The 15,660-nt window shown below is 47.0% G+C and overlaps 1 protein-coding gene across 1 annotated transcript in view; it reads left to right on the forward strand.

The window, feature by feature from the left end:
* LOC129645837 (chloride intracellular channel protein 5) overlaps positions 1-15,660 on the forward strand; it is a 114,504-nt gene that overhangs the window by 94,053 nt on the left and 4,791 nt on the right. The window contains exon 5 of the mRNA XM_055571281.1: positions 9,771-9,955. Coding sequence (XP_055427256.1) covers positions 9,771-9,955 — 185 coding nt within the window. The remainder of the gene's footprint in view (positions 1-9,770; positions 9,956-15,660) is intronic.

Below are 15,660 nucleotides of genomic sequence, written 5' to 3' on the forward strand. Positions count from 1 at the left end.
AGAAAATGCCCCGTTCACCAGGTGATTCTCTCCACCAAAGGGAGCTAGGAAGCCTGCAATGATGTCCTAGATACCAATCCACCATCGTGATTAGAGCTGAATCCTGCCTTGCGGGTAGAGAGTTATTTACTGCCCTTTTATTGGAAGAACCATAGGAGTCTGTCATTTCAACTCTCTCCCATTCAAGGCCCCAATCCTTCCTAGAACCGGGAAATAATACTCATGGCAGCCTGAGCCGCAGACTCTTCCCAAACTCAACTGATGCCACACGAGGGAACGGCAGGGGTCTGCTGAAGTTGCTGGTACTTTCTCATAAACCACTATCTTTTTACCTTTCCTGTTTTCACCAGCACCTAAAGATGAGGGTCCAGGAACTGTTTCCCACCTATGAGCCTGTCACAGATGGAGCCAATTTAACAGCATCTTCCTCCCCATGAGGCCAAGTCCACTCTTCCCTGGTCTGATGCCAAAGTAAACGTGGATTCTCCAAACTATCAGACCGAGAAAATTTGGCACCCGGAGAGAACAAGGCTAAATCCAAGGAGATGATCCCAGGCGACTTGGAGTCCTGAGCATGTAGGGGCATGCGGGAGTGGGCTTCACCCTCTGGGCTCCCCTCATTCTCCTTGGACCTGGGAAGTTCTGGGGTGATTAGATGAGCATCACTTCAGACACCCCACTTCTGCCTCGAGTTGATCTGTTGCTCTTAATCTTTCACTCAGCCTCTCCTTGCTCCATGTTTTCATAAACTTACGTTCTATAGCCGTAATAATGGAATAATAATAGTGATGATCTCTAAGTCCCACCATGCACTGGATTCTGCAGAACCAGTGGCAGGAGTCAAACCTGCTCAGGTCTCCTGAACACTAGAATTGCTGGGCATCCTGCTTCTGCCTGTTATGGCAAGCCTTCTTGGGGAGCCTGGTGGGGGCTGCCTGACACCCTCTGACCCAGACTCTGTCTGTCCCTTCCCTGATGACACCAGTGACCTGCCAACAGTCAGCCCAGGCACAGCAGAGAGGGGCCCAGCAAGCATGAAGGAAAGCCAGCCCCGATGCCATTTCCAGCTCAGTGTGGCCTAGGGACCCTCCGTAGATACACCTAATATATACATGCCAGTGCCCAGCCACTTCAGTCGTGTCTGACTCTGTGACACTATGGACTGCAGCCCACCAGGCTCCTCTGTCCGTGGGATTCTCCAGGAAAGAATGCTGGAGTGGGCTGCCTTGCCCTCCTCTAGGGGATCTTCCCGACCCAGGGATCAAACTCGTGTCTCTTCAGTCTCCTGCATTGGCAGGCGAGTTCTTTACCACGAGTACCACTTGGAAAGCCTTATATATATATATATACCTATAGATGAATATGTATGTATGTATGTGTGACTGTGCCGGGTCTTAGTTGTGGCACACGGGATCTTCAGTCTTTGTTGTGGCATGTGGGATCTATTTCTTGACCAAGGATGGAACCAGGACCCCTGCGTTGGGAATGCAGAGTCTTAGCCACAGGACCACCAGGGAAGTCCCAGAGATACAGCTTTAAGAAACAAGAGAACGTGGGGATCAGCCACCTCTTACCTGCTCTGTGTTCTAGAAAGGTCACTGTGGATCAGAGGGTATGGCCCCCAGTTTCTGCCTGTTTTATAATTTTACCTCTATGGGGTCATCCATACTCATGTAACCCCAATATAACTGGGTAGTCTTACTCTCTTTAAGAACTTTTGCAACAGAAACAAGCTACGCGATTCTAATCCCCAAACCTGGAAAATGAATATGGATCCTTACATAGGATATTTTTAGTGGGAGGGAATTACACTGTCCATCACAAAGCTGAAAGTCCTAAACACCTCCTTAGAATATCTTTGTCTCTCCTCAAAATTGCATTCTTTATGATAGCATCCATGTTTCTGCCCATCTGGCCTGTACCTCCTCTTCCCCCACCCCTCACAACTCTCCTGGACCATTCTGCTGTTCCAGCCTCCTCCTCTCTCCTTGATCTTTGGCCCTTGGGCATCTCACAGGAGCAATCTGACCTCTCTCAGTTTCTAAAGAAAACCTGCTTCCTCCAAAAGGCAAGGGAGAAGCGATAGAATAGTCTATTTGATTTTTTTCTTGTTCCCACCACGTTTTCATTCATGCTTAAAACTATCAACAAGGTGTCGCCATCTTTGTATTTTCTCTCCAAGAATATGTGATAGCCAGAAGCATCTCTGCTGTGGTGTGCCTCAAACCACAGCTGCATATTTCTCTTTGCATCCTTTATATCAACATGCTCTCAAATGACAAGATGAAAAGTAAAACCTTCATTCAGGCTCAGATGGTAAAGAATCTGCCTGCAATGTGGGAGATACGGGTTCAACCCCTGGGTTGGGAAGATACCCTGGAGAAGGGAATGGCTACCCACTCCAGTATTCTGGCCTGGAGAATTCCATGGACTGGCGGGCTACAGTCAATGGGGTTGCAGAGTCAGACGTGACTGAGTGACTCACACGTTCACTTTCACTTTTCTCAATCCTCCAGGTATTTCTCAATATCTAGATATGTCTTCCTTCATAGGCAAAACCCAAAGGGACTTCTCTTTTCACCCAGACGTTTTGCTCTTACTCAGGCAATGGGGCAGTACTGGCCCTGAGCACAGGCAGAGTAGCTATTGTTAATGAGGAATGAAGTGAAGAGTCCTGGTAGGCTCCATCTTCAGAGATAGCTCCTTCTAGATTCAATCATGGTAGCTGAGAGCACCAAGGATTATAGCTAACATCAAGCCATTAATAGCAGAGTGCAAATATGGTATCAGTTAGCTGGGCTTCCCAGGTGGCGCCAGTGGTAAAGAATCTGCCTGCCCGTGCAGGAGACACAAGAGACGTAGGTTTGATCCCTGGGTTGGGAAGATCCCCTGGAGTAGTAAATGGCAAACCACTCCAGTATTCTTGCTTGGAAAATTCCATGGACAGAGGAGCCTGGTGGCCTACAGTCCATGGGGTCACATAAGAGTTGGACATGACTGAGTGTACGCACAGTCAGTGTGTATGCTGAAGCTAGGACATGAGGAATGGTGCCCACAGCCACGCTCTTGTCAGGGATAAGGGGATATGAGAATGGTCGGCAGCATAGTGGGAAGATGCAAGTCTGAATGGACCCCCAAGCAGCCGTGGGCCCATCCTTGGCACCCAGAGATGGCCTTGCAGAATAGAAGAAGTTTAAGTTTTGGAATCCAACAGCCCCTGTTTTAAATCCTGGTTTTGCTCCTAAGTCATATAATAAGACTACTATTTTGAAAACATTTTTCTTTTTGTCTTCCTGGGTACATGATTCTAATATGTCCTAGTCATCAGCTTCAAGAGAGATTAGGGTTCTATAGTAGGAATTCTAAGAAAGAGAAAAAAAAATTCAGTATTTAGCTTCTGTTACTCAAAATAGCATTTGCAAAAGACAGTAGCCTTGTAAGCCAAGCTATTGTCTTAAAACATTCTGAATGGCCTTTATTTCTCAAAGTTAGCACATTAAGAATTAGGCCTGGAGGAATCAACTCTCAGGGGGGCTTGCTGCTCTGTGGTTGATGGAATCTCTGACAGAGGAAATGGAAATGAGACAGGGGTTTGGGGGATGAAGGAGGACAGGGAGCTAGAGATGTGTCTGGAGAGCCTCTCAGGGTGCTATGCTCAGGTATCCTTCTCAAGGAAAGTTCTGGACAGAGGCTAGCATCCCACCTGTTACCACCACCGGAAGGTCGATATCCCCATGGTAAGTCTGGAAGGACGTGAAGGGGCAGCATCACTGAGAAGAGCCCCAGGCCTGGTGGTAGGTAGCCCCAGCCTTCCACACAGCAGACCCCAGGACTTCTGTCTCCCCTGTGCTGGGAGGTCCCAGGAGCCTCCTCCCCCACCCTCCTCATTAACTCAGGGGGAAGAGCCAGGGAGAGGGAGGCTGTCTGATAAACTGAGCATTTTTATGCAAAAGAGGGGCTATTTTATGCTCTAGAGGGACTATTTTGATTATTACATCAACTAGGTTCTAATCCAGAATGGACTAAATTAGTGCTGTGGTTTTCCCATGACCCAAGGGTTGGGAGCTTGTAAGGAAGACCAGAGTGGCTAAAAACAAAACCAGGTATGTTCTTCGTGGTACATCCCAGGAGTCGTTTGAACAACCTGCTGGCACAGGCCTGTGTGCCTTGGATGAGACTGAGATTCAATTTCTTTATCTGTTCAATGGAAATGAATAATAGCTCTCACCTCAGTAGCTTTGCTGTGTACTTAAATGGTCGGTGGTGTTAACACCCCTGTTCCACTTCAGAACAGCAGTGTTTTTCTTACTGGTGCTGGGGAGTAGGCTTTGAGCAGTGAAAGGCGCGCAGTAGGGCGCAGGTACCGGGGCATGGGACCAGCTCCCAGTGACCACCGTCTTCTCCACGGCAGAGGTGAACAGACCCCCATTCAGGCTGCAGACGACAGTCAGAGGTGGACCCCTGGCTCTCCTCTATCTGCAAGCTCACATGCCAGAGAAAATCCGCATATGAGAGACTGAGAACAGAGCAATCCGGGCCCACAGTCCTTTCACCTGCGACGTCTGCGTGACTCCAGGTGAATTTTGAGTCCCCAGGGGTCTGCACGGCCCTTTTTGCTCCTCAGTACCCCTGCTGCATAAAGCATGTCAGCAAAGCATGCCTCAAAGCAGGGCTGAGCCGCGCTTGCAAGAGCTCGTTGGAGGCTGAGTCTTGGCTCCCTGGTCTCCATTCAGCCTCCATGCCCGGGTAAGAGTATATTATTTTCTTAGCTCAAATTGCAGTTTCCAAGTCATTATTTCTCTACAACGAGAAAACAATATTGGGTCTTATGTAATATCAACCTCAATGAATCTGGAAGTGATCATGGAATGGGTGGATTTTTTTTTCCCCTCCTTAAGAAAGAGAAAAATAAATTTGAGATTGTTTGCATATGGCTGAGAATATTTATGAACTATTCCCCTTGTTTCCTCATCACATATTTTATGCAGTGCGTTTGTGTGTGGTACAGAATAAATCTTTACAGGAAGGGCGGGGTGGAGAGGGGAAGAAAGCCGTTCAAGGACTGGAGATCCATCAAGTGCCTGGGACGTTAGTGGTCGGGGGGTCTTGGGGTCTCCTAGCTTCAGGCTGGCTTGCTGCTGTCAAAGGGATCCCCCCTCCTCCCTTCTGCTCCCCCTTTCCTCCTCTCAGAGGAAGTCTCTTGGAGGGAGAGTTTCAGATGCCAACACGGAAGGAATTAACATCATCTTGTTGCTCTGCTTTCTTTCACATCCCCTTCACTCTCACCAGAGCAGAAAGTTCAACAGCAACAGTTTCACAACCTGGGTGCCGTCAGCCAAAAAAGATCATTAAACTCTATAGAGGCCAGATTGAGCCAGAGTCAGGGGAATGAATGAGTTGGCAGGTAGAAGAGCAAAGAACTGGCAGAGAGCATATCAGTGCTGGCCTTTGTCATTCGGTAACACAGCACCGTGTTGGCATGCAAGCATGTGAGTCTAGCTCCCCCCGGCCCTGCTTCTAAACACGGCTTGTCACCGAGAAGGATCCCAAGGGAGGCTAAGGGACAGGACCGTGGCTGGACATTCGGTCAGTAAGAGAAGCCAGGCTCCAAGCTGTCAATTTCTTCCTTTCGGTACTGGGGTTCAGAATTGGAGCTTAGGATGTCTCGAGCTCTGATGTACCTTGGATTGTTGAGGGATATACTGACCAATAGCTCAGTTGGTAAAGAACCTGCCTCCAATTCCTGGGTCAGGAAGATCCTCTGGAGAAGGGATAGGCTGCCCACTCCAGTATTCTGGCCTGGAGAAGTCCATGGACTGTATAGTCCATGGGGTCACAAAGAGTTGGACACAACAGAGTGACTTTCACTTCACCACTTCACTTGATACTGACCAAGGGTGTGGCCTGAGGGACAGAGAGCAGGATGATTGCCCGGTTTGCTAACACAATGGCAGTAACTGTCAGTAACTGTCAGTAACTGATATCCTAATAGGAGCCAGGTATCGGATGGCGCACTTTCCCTGCATTGGCCGAGTTAATCCTCGCACTGGCCTTATAAGAGATCTTTAGTCCCATAGTTGAGATGAGAAAAGTGATACTCAGAGGGGTTGAGGAACTTGCCCAGGCTCACACTTCAAAAGTGCCAGGATCAGGGGCATTTCCAGAGTTTGTGGAGTAGAAAGTCAATACAATAAATAGGGGATTTGAAAAGTCATGTTCAAGGCCTTGGAGTGTTAGCCTCAGCAGCATCACAGTAAATTCACCCTTGGGTGTGTGTGCTCAGTCGTTCGTCTGACTCTGAGACCCCATGAGGTGAAGACTGCCAGGCTCCTCTGTCCGTGGAATTCTCCAGGCAAGAATACTGGAGTGGGTTGTCATTTCCTTCCCCTGGGGATCTTCCCAACCCAGGGGTTGAACCACGTCTCCTGTGTCTCCTACCACTGTGCCACCTGGAAAGCCCTACAACTTACCCTGGGTGGGATCAGAATTTAAATGCAAGAATAGTTCTGTCACGTGGGCCCTCTCTGCAGCTTCATCTCCTCTTCTTTCTACCATGATTGTCTCCAATTCTGACCTTCACATTCCTGATTAAAACGCACAAACGGGAGTGATGCACTGACACACACAGCACGTCCTCAGAGCATCCGGACGTGGTGTGTTACACGGTGGGTCACGGCTGTGACGTAAGGCAATGAGGTCATAGCTGTGACATAAGGAGGAGAAGGGACGACAGAGGATGAGACGGTTGGATGGTATTACCGACTTGATGGATGTTGGCTCAAGGAGTTGGTGAGGGACGGGAAGCCTGGTGTGCTGCAAGCCATGGGGTTGCAGAGTCAGACATGACTGAGTGACTGAACTGAACTGAAGGCAATGACCCTGGCTGTTCTCAAACTTTACCCGTCCACCTTGAGAAACTGCTGGAGAAAGAGTTTAAATTTCTCCAGAATCATCCTCCTAATGAGCTTCAGTTGCTGTTCTAAGACTCTCTTACCAAATTTCACGATGTTTCCAAGCCTGGGCACTCGGGCAGGTACCAGCTCAGGGGTCCGGGGGGCTTTTGGAGTTAGAACCTGCAACGTCTCCTACCCCATCCATGCCTCTTTCCCTCAGATGGTATCAGCTCATCACAGTTCAACAGGAATTCAATTTGATTGTTCCTTTCTCCATTAGAAGCAAGATTTTGTTATCATCTCCATAACTGAAAGGGGCAGCAGGGTTTGTGGAAGCAAACAGACCCAATATAAACTACAGCTGTTTGGGTTGGGGTGGGGTGGGGTGCTAAGAAGTACTGTTGAGCATCCACCCTCTGCTGGTGCGCTTCAATAGGCCTGCAGTCCCATCCCAGTCTAGACAATTACTAAGGGGAATACAAGCATTTTCCCCAGCCCCACTCAGTCTTTTCTCCCAAACTGGAAACACAAAGCAGATGATGAAGTCCAAGTTCAAATGCCACGCCAGGCAGAAGGAAGTGTTGAGAAACCACGTCCAACCTCCAGCCTGTTTTCAAACATTCCAGTAAGTGTTCAATGCCCGTATCTTGGGCTGGTGTCATTTCATTGTCTCAGACAAAGGTTCTGACAAACATGGATTATGTGAGGAGGGGCTGACAGAAGGCACATTTGGGAAAAATCTGAACAAGAGCACAACCCTCTGGGCTCTTCTTCTGGGGGCAACTCCTCCCTTTCATCTGCTGAAATTAACATCCAGCCTGATTCCCATCATCTCAGTGTCATGCTCTAAACCAGAGTCTGGAAAGAACAGCCCTGGGGGTGTGTGAGGGCGGGGGTGGTGTGGAGTGCTGGGACTGATAACGCAGATGCAGTGACTTGGCTAGCCGTCTCCTCTGGCTTTGTTCTCGGAGCCTAGGTAGACAGTTTCTAGGCTAGAGAATGACTCTGAGTGATGGTGACATCCTATAGCTGCTCCTTTGAGTATTTTGCTCTGTTCTTTAATATATTTGTATAATTTTTAAGTTGATATGTTGTGTTTTCCTTTTTATTCAGTTCAGAAATTTTCTTCCAGGGAAGTCTCTGTTCTGCTGTTATATATGAATGAATTATTGGCCAGATAATCCCTGGGGCAAGGCTGGAAAAGCCTTCTGCCGTATTATCTTTCCTTGGATGTTCCCTCCTTGAGGGACAGGTTTCCATGCATCCAGGGTTGCACATTTCTGGGGGAGCCCACTGCCTGTTTTATTCGCCCTTCCGTTTTAGACTGCTGTGGGCTTCCCTGGTAGCTCAGACAGTAAAGAATCCGCCTGCAATGCAGGAGACCTGGGTTACATCCCTGGGTCAGGAAAATCCCTTGGAGAAGGGAATGGCTACCCATTCCAGTATTCTTGCTTGGAGAGTTCCATGGACAGAGAAGCCTGGAGAGCTACAGTCCATGGCGTTGCAACGAGTCAGCCACAACTCAGTGACTAATGCTTTAGAACAGCCCCTCTAAATTAAACTCAAGGATGCCTCCTTGATATCCACTGGTTCTCTGGGGCAACCCTGGACATGGGTACTGACTGTCCTATGTCCTGTCTTCCTGGAAGCCTTGACCCCTCTCCTTCTCAGGTTGGGTTAGCCAAGGCTAAGGCTTCCCCCAAATCTGGTGCCTATCTCTGTTCTAGAAAGTCTATATAGCTGTTATTTCCTTATTTAATAGCCTTTTCTTCCTACAGAATGAGTATGTGGATTAATTGCAGAATATTGGCAAAATTTGGTTAAGCAAAATAAGAAAATGAAAGTTGATAATTATTATGGTATCTGCTGGAGATGAGAACTATAATGGCTTTGATAGATATCCTGATGGTTGTATTTCTGTATTTACGTTATCTTTTTTAAAAATGGATTAGCAAGTGTTTACTGTTTGGTTAAGGTTCACTTTTTCAGGCTGTGTAATACTCCCCTATGGCATGGTGTACTGGCTGTCAGATTCTCTTTGGTGTGTGTTCAGTTCAGTTCAGTCGCTTAGTCGTGTCTGACTCTTTTTAACCCCATGGACTGCAGCATGCCAGGCTTCCCTGTCCATCACCAACTCTCGGAGCTTGCTCAAACTGTCCGTTGAGTCAGTGATGCCATCCAACCATCTCATCCTCTGTCGTCCCGTTCTCCTCCCGCCTTCAATCACTCCCAGCATCAGGGTTTTTGCAAATGAGTCAGTTCTTCACATCAGGTGGCCAAAGTGTTGGAGTTTCAGCTTCAGCATCAGTCTTTCCAATGAATATTCAGGACTGATTTCCTCTGGTTGGATCTCCTTGCTGTCCAAGGGACTCTCAAGAGTCTTCTCCAACACTGCAGTTCAAAAGCATCAATTCTTCGGTGCTCAGCTTTAAAGATAGTCCAACTCTCACATCCATACATGACTACTGGAAAAACCATATCCTTGACTAGACAGACCTTTGTTGGCAAAGTAATGTCTCTGCTTTTTAATATGCTGTCCAGGTTGGCCATAACTTTTCTTCCAGGGAGCAAGCGTCTTTTAATTTCATGGCTGCAGTTACCATCTGCAGTGATTTTGAAGCCCCCCAAAAAATAAAGTCTCTCACTGTTTCCATTGTTTCCCCATCTATTTGCCATGAAGAGATGGGACCGGATGCCATGATCTTAGTTTTCTGACTGCTGAGTTTTAAGCCAGCCTTTTCACTCTCCTCTTTCACTTTCATCAAGAGGCTTTATAGTGTGTGGTTCAGGGTAAGCTCCTTTACCCTGAAGTCCCCGTGGCTGCATCCAGTGGCAAGGAGGTTGACTAAAGACACTTCCCTTGCTGTTCCATGCCAGCCCTTGAGAGAGGCCTGACCAAGGCTCTGAAGAAGCTGGATGACTACCTGAACACCCCTCTGCCAGAGGAGATCGATGCTGACACTTGCGGGGATGATGAAAAGGGCTCCCGGCGCAAGTTCCTGGATGGGGATGAGTTGACCCTGGCTGACTGCAACCTGTTGCCCAAGCTCCATGTGGTCAAGGTAAGAGCACTCTACCTGCCGGTGCCCCCCAGATCCACTTCATCGAAGGCCCAGGTCTCTTGCGAGGATGAGACAAGGACAGGGCCGCCTGCTGATGGAGAATCGGAGTTTGAAAATCTCGTGAACAGGGACCCAAAGTCAACCTCTGCTGCATGCTGGCTGTGTAGCCCCTCTGAGCTCCAGTTACACAGGCATGTGTTGCTTAACCAGGGCTGTTGGGAGATTAAATGTGCCCTGAAAATGCCTGCCATGTTTTAAGGGCTTCTCTGGTGGCTCAGTGGTAGAGAATCTGCTGCCAATGCAGGAGACGTGGGTTCGATCCGGGGGCCGGAAGATCCCCTGGAGAAGGAAATGGCAACCTACTCCAGTACTCTTGCCTGGGAAATCCCATGGACAGGAGACCCTGGTGGGCTACAGTCCTTGGAGTCATAAAAGAGTGGGATATGACTTAGCGATGAAACAAGAGCAAGCCTATTACATGTAGTTACGTATAGTCTTGTCACTCCAAAGACCTCTACCTTACCTTTTCATCATAGGTTTTCACTGGCTACCCACTACCTCATGATCTGTATTAAGCGTGATATCATATACGTGTTTTCTTTGTGGGCAGACCCACCTTCTGATTTCTTATAGCCACTCCTTGGGGCAGGCAGACAGCATCTTCCTCTTCTACTAGTTAAAGAGCTGGAGGTTGCAAGAAATGATAATTATTTTTGCTACCATTGCACTTCCCAATCATGGCTGACACAGAGCGTAATCTTTCCTATCCAGCCTTAGGATCCGAGAAATGGAAAGAAGAGGGGAATTCTGAGTCATCCCAATCTCCCATCCCAAAGTGGACCCCTTCCTGTGTGTCTGTGACAGGCTTCAGTGCAGCTGTGACTGCGTGTTTCTGATGACACAGAGCCCTCTGCCTACCAAGCCAGCCCTACCATTTTGGACAGCTCTAGTTATTAAGAGCCATCTTTGCTTACATGGAGCCGAAACCTGCCTCCCTGCTTGCTTGGTTCTCTGGAGCAACACAGAACAGGGCTGCTTTCTTCATCTCATTTGAAGACAGCAGTTTTGTCCCCTGAATTTCTCTGAACTGGGCTTCCCTGGTGGCAATGCAGGAGACCTGGGTTCGATCCCCAGGTTGGGAAGATCCTCTGGAGAAGGAGATGGCCACCCACTCCAGTATTCTTGCCTGGGAAATCCCATGGACAGAGGAGCCTGGTGGGCTACAGTCCATGGGGTCACAAAGAGTCAGACACAACTAAGCAACTAAATAACAGCAACTATAACATATACATGTATATATGTTGTTTTTCAGATTCTTTTCCATTATAGGTTAGTATAAGATATTATAGTTCCCTGTGCTATACAGTAGGGCCTTGTTGTTTAGATATGTTATTAATATATATAGTAGTGTGTATATGTTAATTCCAAACTCCTAATTTATCTCCCCTGCCCCCACTATCCCCTTTGATAACCATAAGTTTGTTTTCTAGCACATCCTTTTCTGACCCTCATCAGTCCAGAGAAAAAGACAGCGGGATCATAAAGCTAGACTGCTCTCTTTTTCTACATCTGTTGATCTCTTACAGTCTCAGTCAGACAAAAGCTCTGTGAGGATAGGTCTTGTCCAAGCCTAATGGTGGGTACATGGTAGCCCTTTAATTAACACTCATTGGTTGACCATTTGATCACCTAGCTTGTGACACTCAGTTTCTTTCCACCTGTCACTAAGAAGAATCAGATGCAGTCATTTATCAGTTGGATATCTGCCTGTTGGTTTTCGGCTGATGTCCTGAGCTGGAAATCAGAACCCTTCATTCGGAGCACACACCAGCTGGAGTTGAAACACAAGCTGAGCTTGCCCTGGTGCTCCCAAGGGATGCATCAGGGCTGGAGCCTGGGAGGGAATCATGCTTGCCAGGGCTGATGGGCAGAGCAAATGCAATCCATTCATACGAAGACACTTTGGGGTTCAGGGGCAAACCAATGGTGATTGGTAAGTCTGTCCAAGCTGTTTGTCTTTGAAGTTATTAATAACTGCATGGTCACCCCACCTTCAAAACATCCTTTATTCTCTTTCCATGAGGACGAAGTGGCACCATTATGGGTGATATGATTCTATCAGTAACACTATCAGAGGTCATGGGAAGAACACCATTCTAGAAGTCCAGAGACTCAAGTTCTGTTGTTGTTGAGTCGCTCAGTCATGTTTGACTCTTTGCAACCCCATGGACTGCAGCATGCCAAACTTCCCTGTCCTTTACTATCTCCTGGTGTTTGCTCAAAGTCATGTCCATTGAGTCGGTGGTGTCATCCAACCATCCCATCCTCTGTTGTTCCCTTCTCCTCCTGCCCTCGATCTTTCCCAGCACCAGGGTCTTTTCCAATGGGTCGGCTCTTCGCATCAGGTGACCAAATTATTGGCGCTTCAGCATCAGTCCTTCCAATGAATATTCAGGATTGATTTCCTTTAGGACTGACTGGCTTGATCTCCTTGCTGTCCAAGAGACACCACCAACTAGCAGCAGGAGCTGGGACAAGTCGTTTACCCTTTGGGGAAGTCGTTTTTCTTATGTCTGAAAGAAGAGGTGTGGATGATTATTTTCCTTCTTGCCTCTTCCACCTCTTCCTCCCTGTCTCTCAGTCACACATGGCTGGACCACCCACTCAAGAATCACGTGTCCAATTAGGTGGACAAATGGACATCCCAGGCCCCATGCTTCATCCTCCGGTTCCTCCAGTTCCTTCCAGCACTAGACTCCCAGTTACGCCCATCCTTGGATGATGTTCAGTGCGTCATTCACTTGGAGGAGCTGGAGTTCGGAAGGAGGATGACCCACAAAAGGACAAAGGCTGGGCCTTGCTTCCCATCTCCTTGGATTTCTGCTGATGCAGCTTATCAGAGCCCAGAGCCCTGGCAAACCTCTAAAGTGCAGAAAGCATGAAAGGAGAGCCAAGTCAGACCTCCAGTTTGGCTTCAGATGCCAAGACTTAATCTGGGCTGGGGGAGCTAACTGTTTTCATATGAAAGCAAATTCAGAACATGAGCATGGAGTTTCCTGCAGACGTCAGAGCTTCTCCCGCACGCGTTCCTTCTCTCTCTTCCATTGGCTTGCCTTCAGCTTTATCTGCATCCTTGGAGGCCGAGTTGCTCCAGCCCCACTGCTCGCTGACAGCCTGGTTTGAACTTTCATTGTCTGGCTGCCTCCTATTCTCATTTCCCAACTCAAGCCGATATGTGAGGATAGAACCAGCTGTGGTCAAGCTCAGGGTGTATAGATCCGGGCAGGGAGGGGCATGTGGGACTCTTGTCGTCTCCCCCAAGACCCTTGTTCCCCACCGCCCCCCAGACCCTCACGTGGCACAGGGACCTGTTTAGCCCCTGAAGCAAACAGGAAGGGAGCTATACATATAAACACAGATATAAATTCATATGTTGAGTCTCTGTTGTTTCCCAGTTCAAATTATATCCTTTAAAAACCTAAAAATAAATTCCAGCAGCAAGAGACTCAAGGCCACCCCATGGATTAGTTTTTTTTTAATGGATGTCTTGACCTTATTATGGCTCTTTTTCTTTCCTTTTCTCCATTTTAAAAATTGGAGTATAGTTCCTGTACAATATAAGTTACAGGGGTACAACAGTAATTCACAATTTTTAAAGGCTATACTTCATGTATGGTGGTATGGAAGTCACTCAGTCGTGTCCAACTCTTTGTGACCCCATGGACTATAGCCCACCAGGCTCCTCTCTCTGTCCATGGAATTCTCCAGGCAAGAATACTAGAGTGGGTTGCCATTCCCTTTGCCAAGGTATCTTCCCTACCCAGGGATCAAACCTGCATTGCAGGCAGATTCTTTACCATCTGAACCACCAGGGAAGCCTATACTCCACGTGTAGCTACTATAAAATACTGACTATATTCTCTGTATTATATAATACACACTTAGAGCTTATGTTATACATAGTAGTTTGTGCCTCCTAATCCCCTACCTCTGTTTTGCCCTTCCCTTCTGGTAACCACTAGTCTGTTCTCTGTATCTAGTTTTCTTTTTTAGATTCCACATATAAATTATAACATACATTATTTGTCTCTCTCTGTCTGACTTATTTCACTTAGCATAATGCTCTCTAAGTCCATCTATGTTGTCGCAAATGGCAGAATTTCATTCTTTTTCATGCCTGAGTAGTATTCCATTGTGTATATGTATCACATCTTCTTTATCCATTCATCTGTTGATAGACATTTAGGTTGCCCCCATGTCTTGACTATTGTAACTAGTACTTCTATGAACATTGGGGTGCATGTATCTTTTCAAATTAGTATTCTCCTTTTTTTTTTTTTTTTTAAAGATATGTACTCAGAAGTGGAATTACCAAATCATATGGGGGTTCTGTTTTTAGTTTTTTGAGAAACTTTCATATGTTTTCCACAGTGGCTGCACCGATTTATGTTCTGTGGGCTTTTTTCATTCTCTCTGGCAGTTTCAAGCTGCTTCCCTCATTGGAGCCTCCACTCCTGCATAGATTTGCTCCTGACCCAAGACAGCCTCTTCTTAAGGTTGTGGGCAACCCCAGGGCCCCTTCATCTTGCAGTGAAGAGAGGGCTTTGTCCAAGGACCCTGAACCCATCACTTGTGCTCATTGGCCACACCTATCCTGGATGGACAGACACTCCAGGTGGCTTCGGTACTGACCTCCCCAAACCAGTTATATTAACCAAAAGAATTTAATATGAAGAAGTGCTAAGTACCTAAGAACTAGGGAGGCAATATGTACCTTGTGGTTCCTTCTTCAGGGCAGGGGGCAAAGGGAAGAGTTTGGAATGATCAAAACTTGAACTATACAATAGCCAAGACATGGAAACAAACTGAATGTCCATTGACAGATGAACTGATAAAGAAGATGTGATGGTCTCAATGAATTCTGACATTAGATAATGTTTCTTGAGCACTTAAAGCCAGCACCTCCCCCAGATGACTTTTATGTATATTAAATCATTTACTACTCCGAGGTAGGTCATCTTATTATTTCCATTTTAGAGAAAAAGAATTTGGGGCTCAGAGAAGTTAAGTAGCTCGTCCAAGATCACACCATTGTCAAGTAATGGGGTCAGGATTACAGATCTAGTCATCTGGGATCCAGAGCCCACACTTTTAACCACTATGCTATTCTTTCAATACAAACACCACTTCCCCAGAAGGCTCAAGTCCACAGCCCCGAGTGTGGCAGACGAGGGAGAGAACAGGAATCACCATCTGTTCACCTCCACATACCCTGAAGCTCCATATGCATTCCGGCATCTAACTTGCATGTTTTTTTGCTTTGCATTCCCTTCTGTAGATAAGGCTGGATGGGGGAAGAAAAAAGTTGTCTATAATTCTATCAGTCAGACATATCTTCTGCTAAGAGATTGGTGTATATACTTCTGTTCATCATACATATTCCTCCTAATGCTTTATACTGTACTTCCAAACTGAACAGCCCCTTGAAGCGTTCTTCAAGTCCCTGGAATTTTCTCTGCAACCTCATTTTTCATGGCTCTCCAGTATGCCACTGCATGTATATATGACAATGTATTTATCCATTCATGTGTTGTTGGACATTTGTGTTGGGTACTTTTTTTTTTTTTGCTATTTCCAAATAGTCCTGCAGTCCTATTTACAAGAAACTAAATCTTCTTATACACTCACAATATTTCCTAAGGAAA

This window comes from Bubalus kerabau, chromosome 3 (genome assembly GCF_029407905.1).
Source record: "Bubalus kerabau isolate K-KA32 ecotype Philippines breed swamp buffalo chromosome 3, PCC_UOA_SB_1v2, whole genome shotgun sequence".
NCBI classification, from domain to species: Eukaryota; Metazoa; Chordata; class Mammalia; order Artiodactyla; family Bovidae; genus Bubalus; species Bubalus kerabau.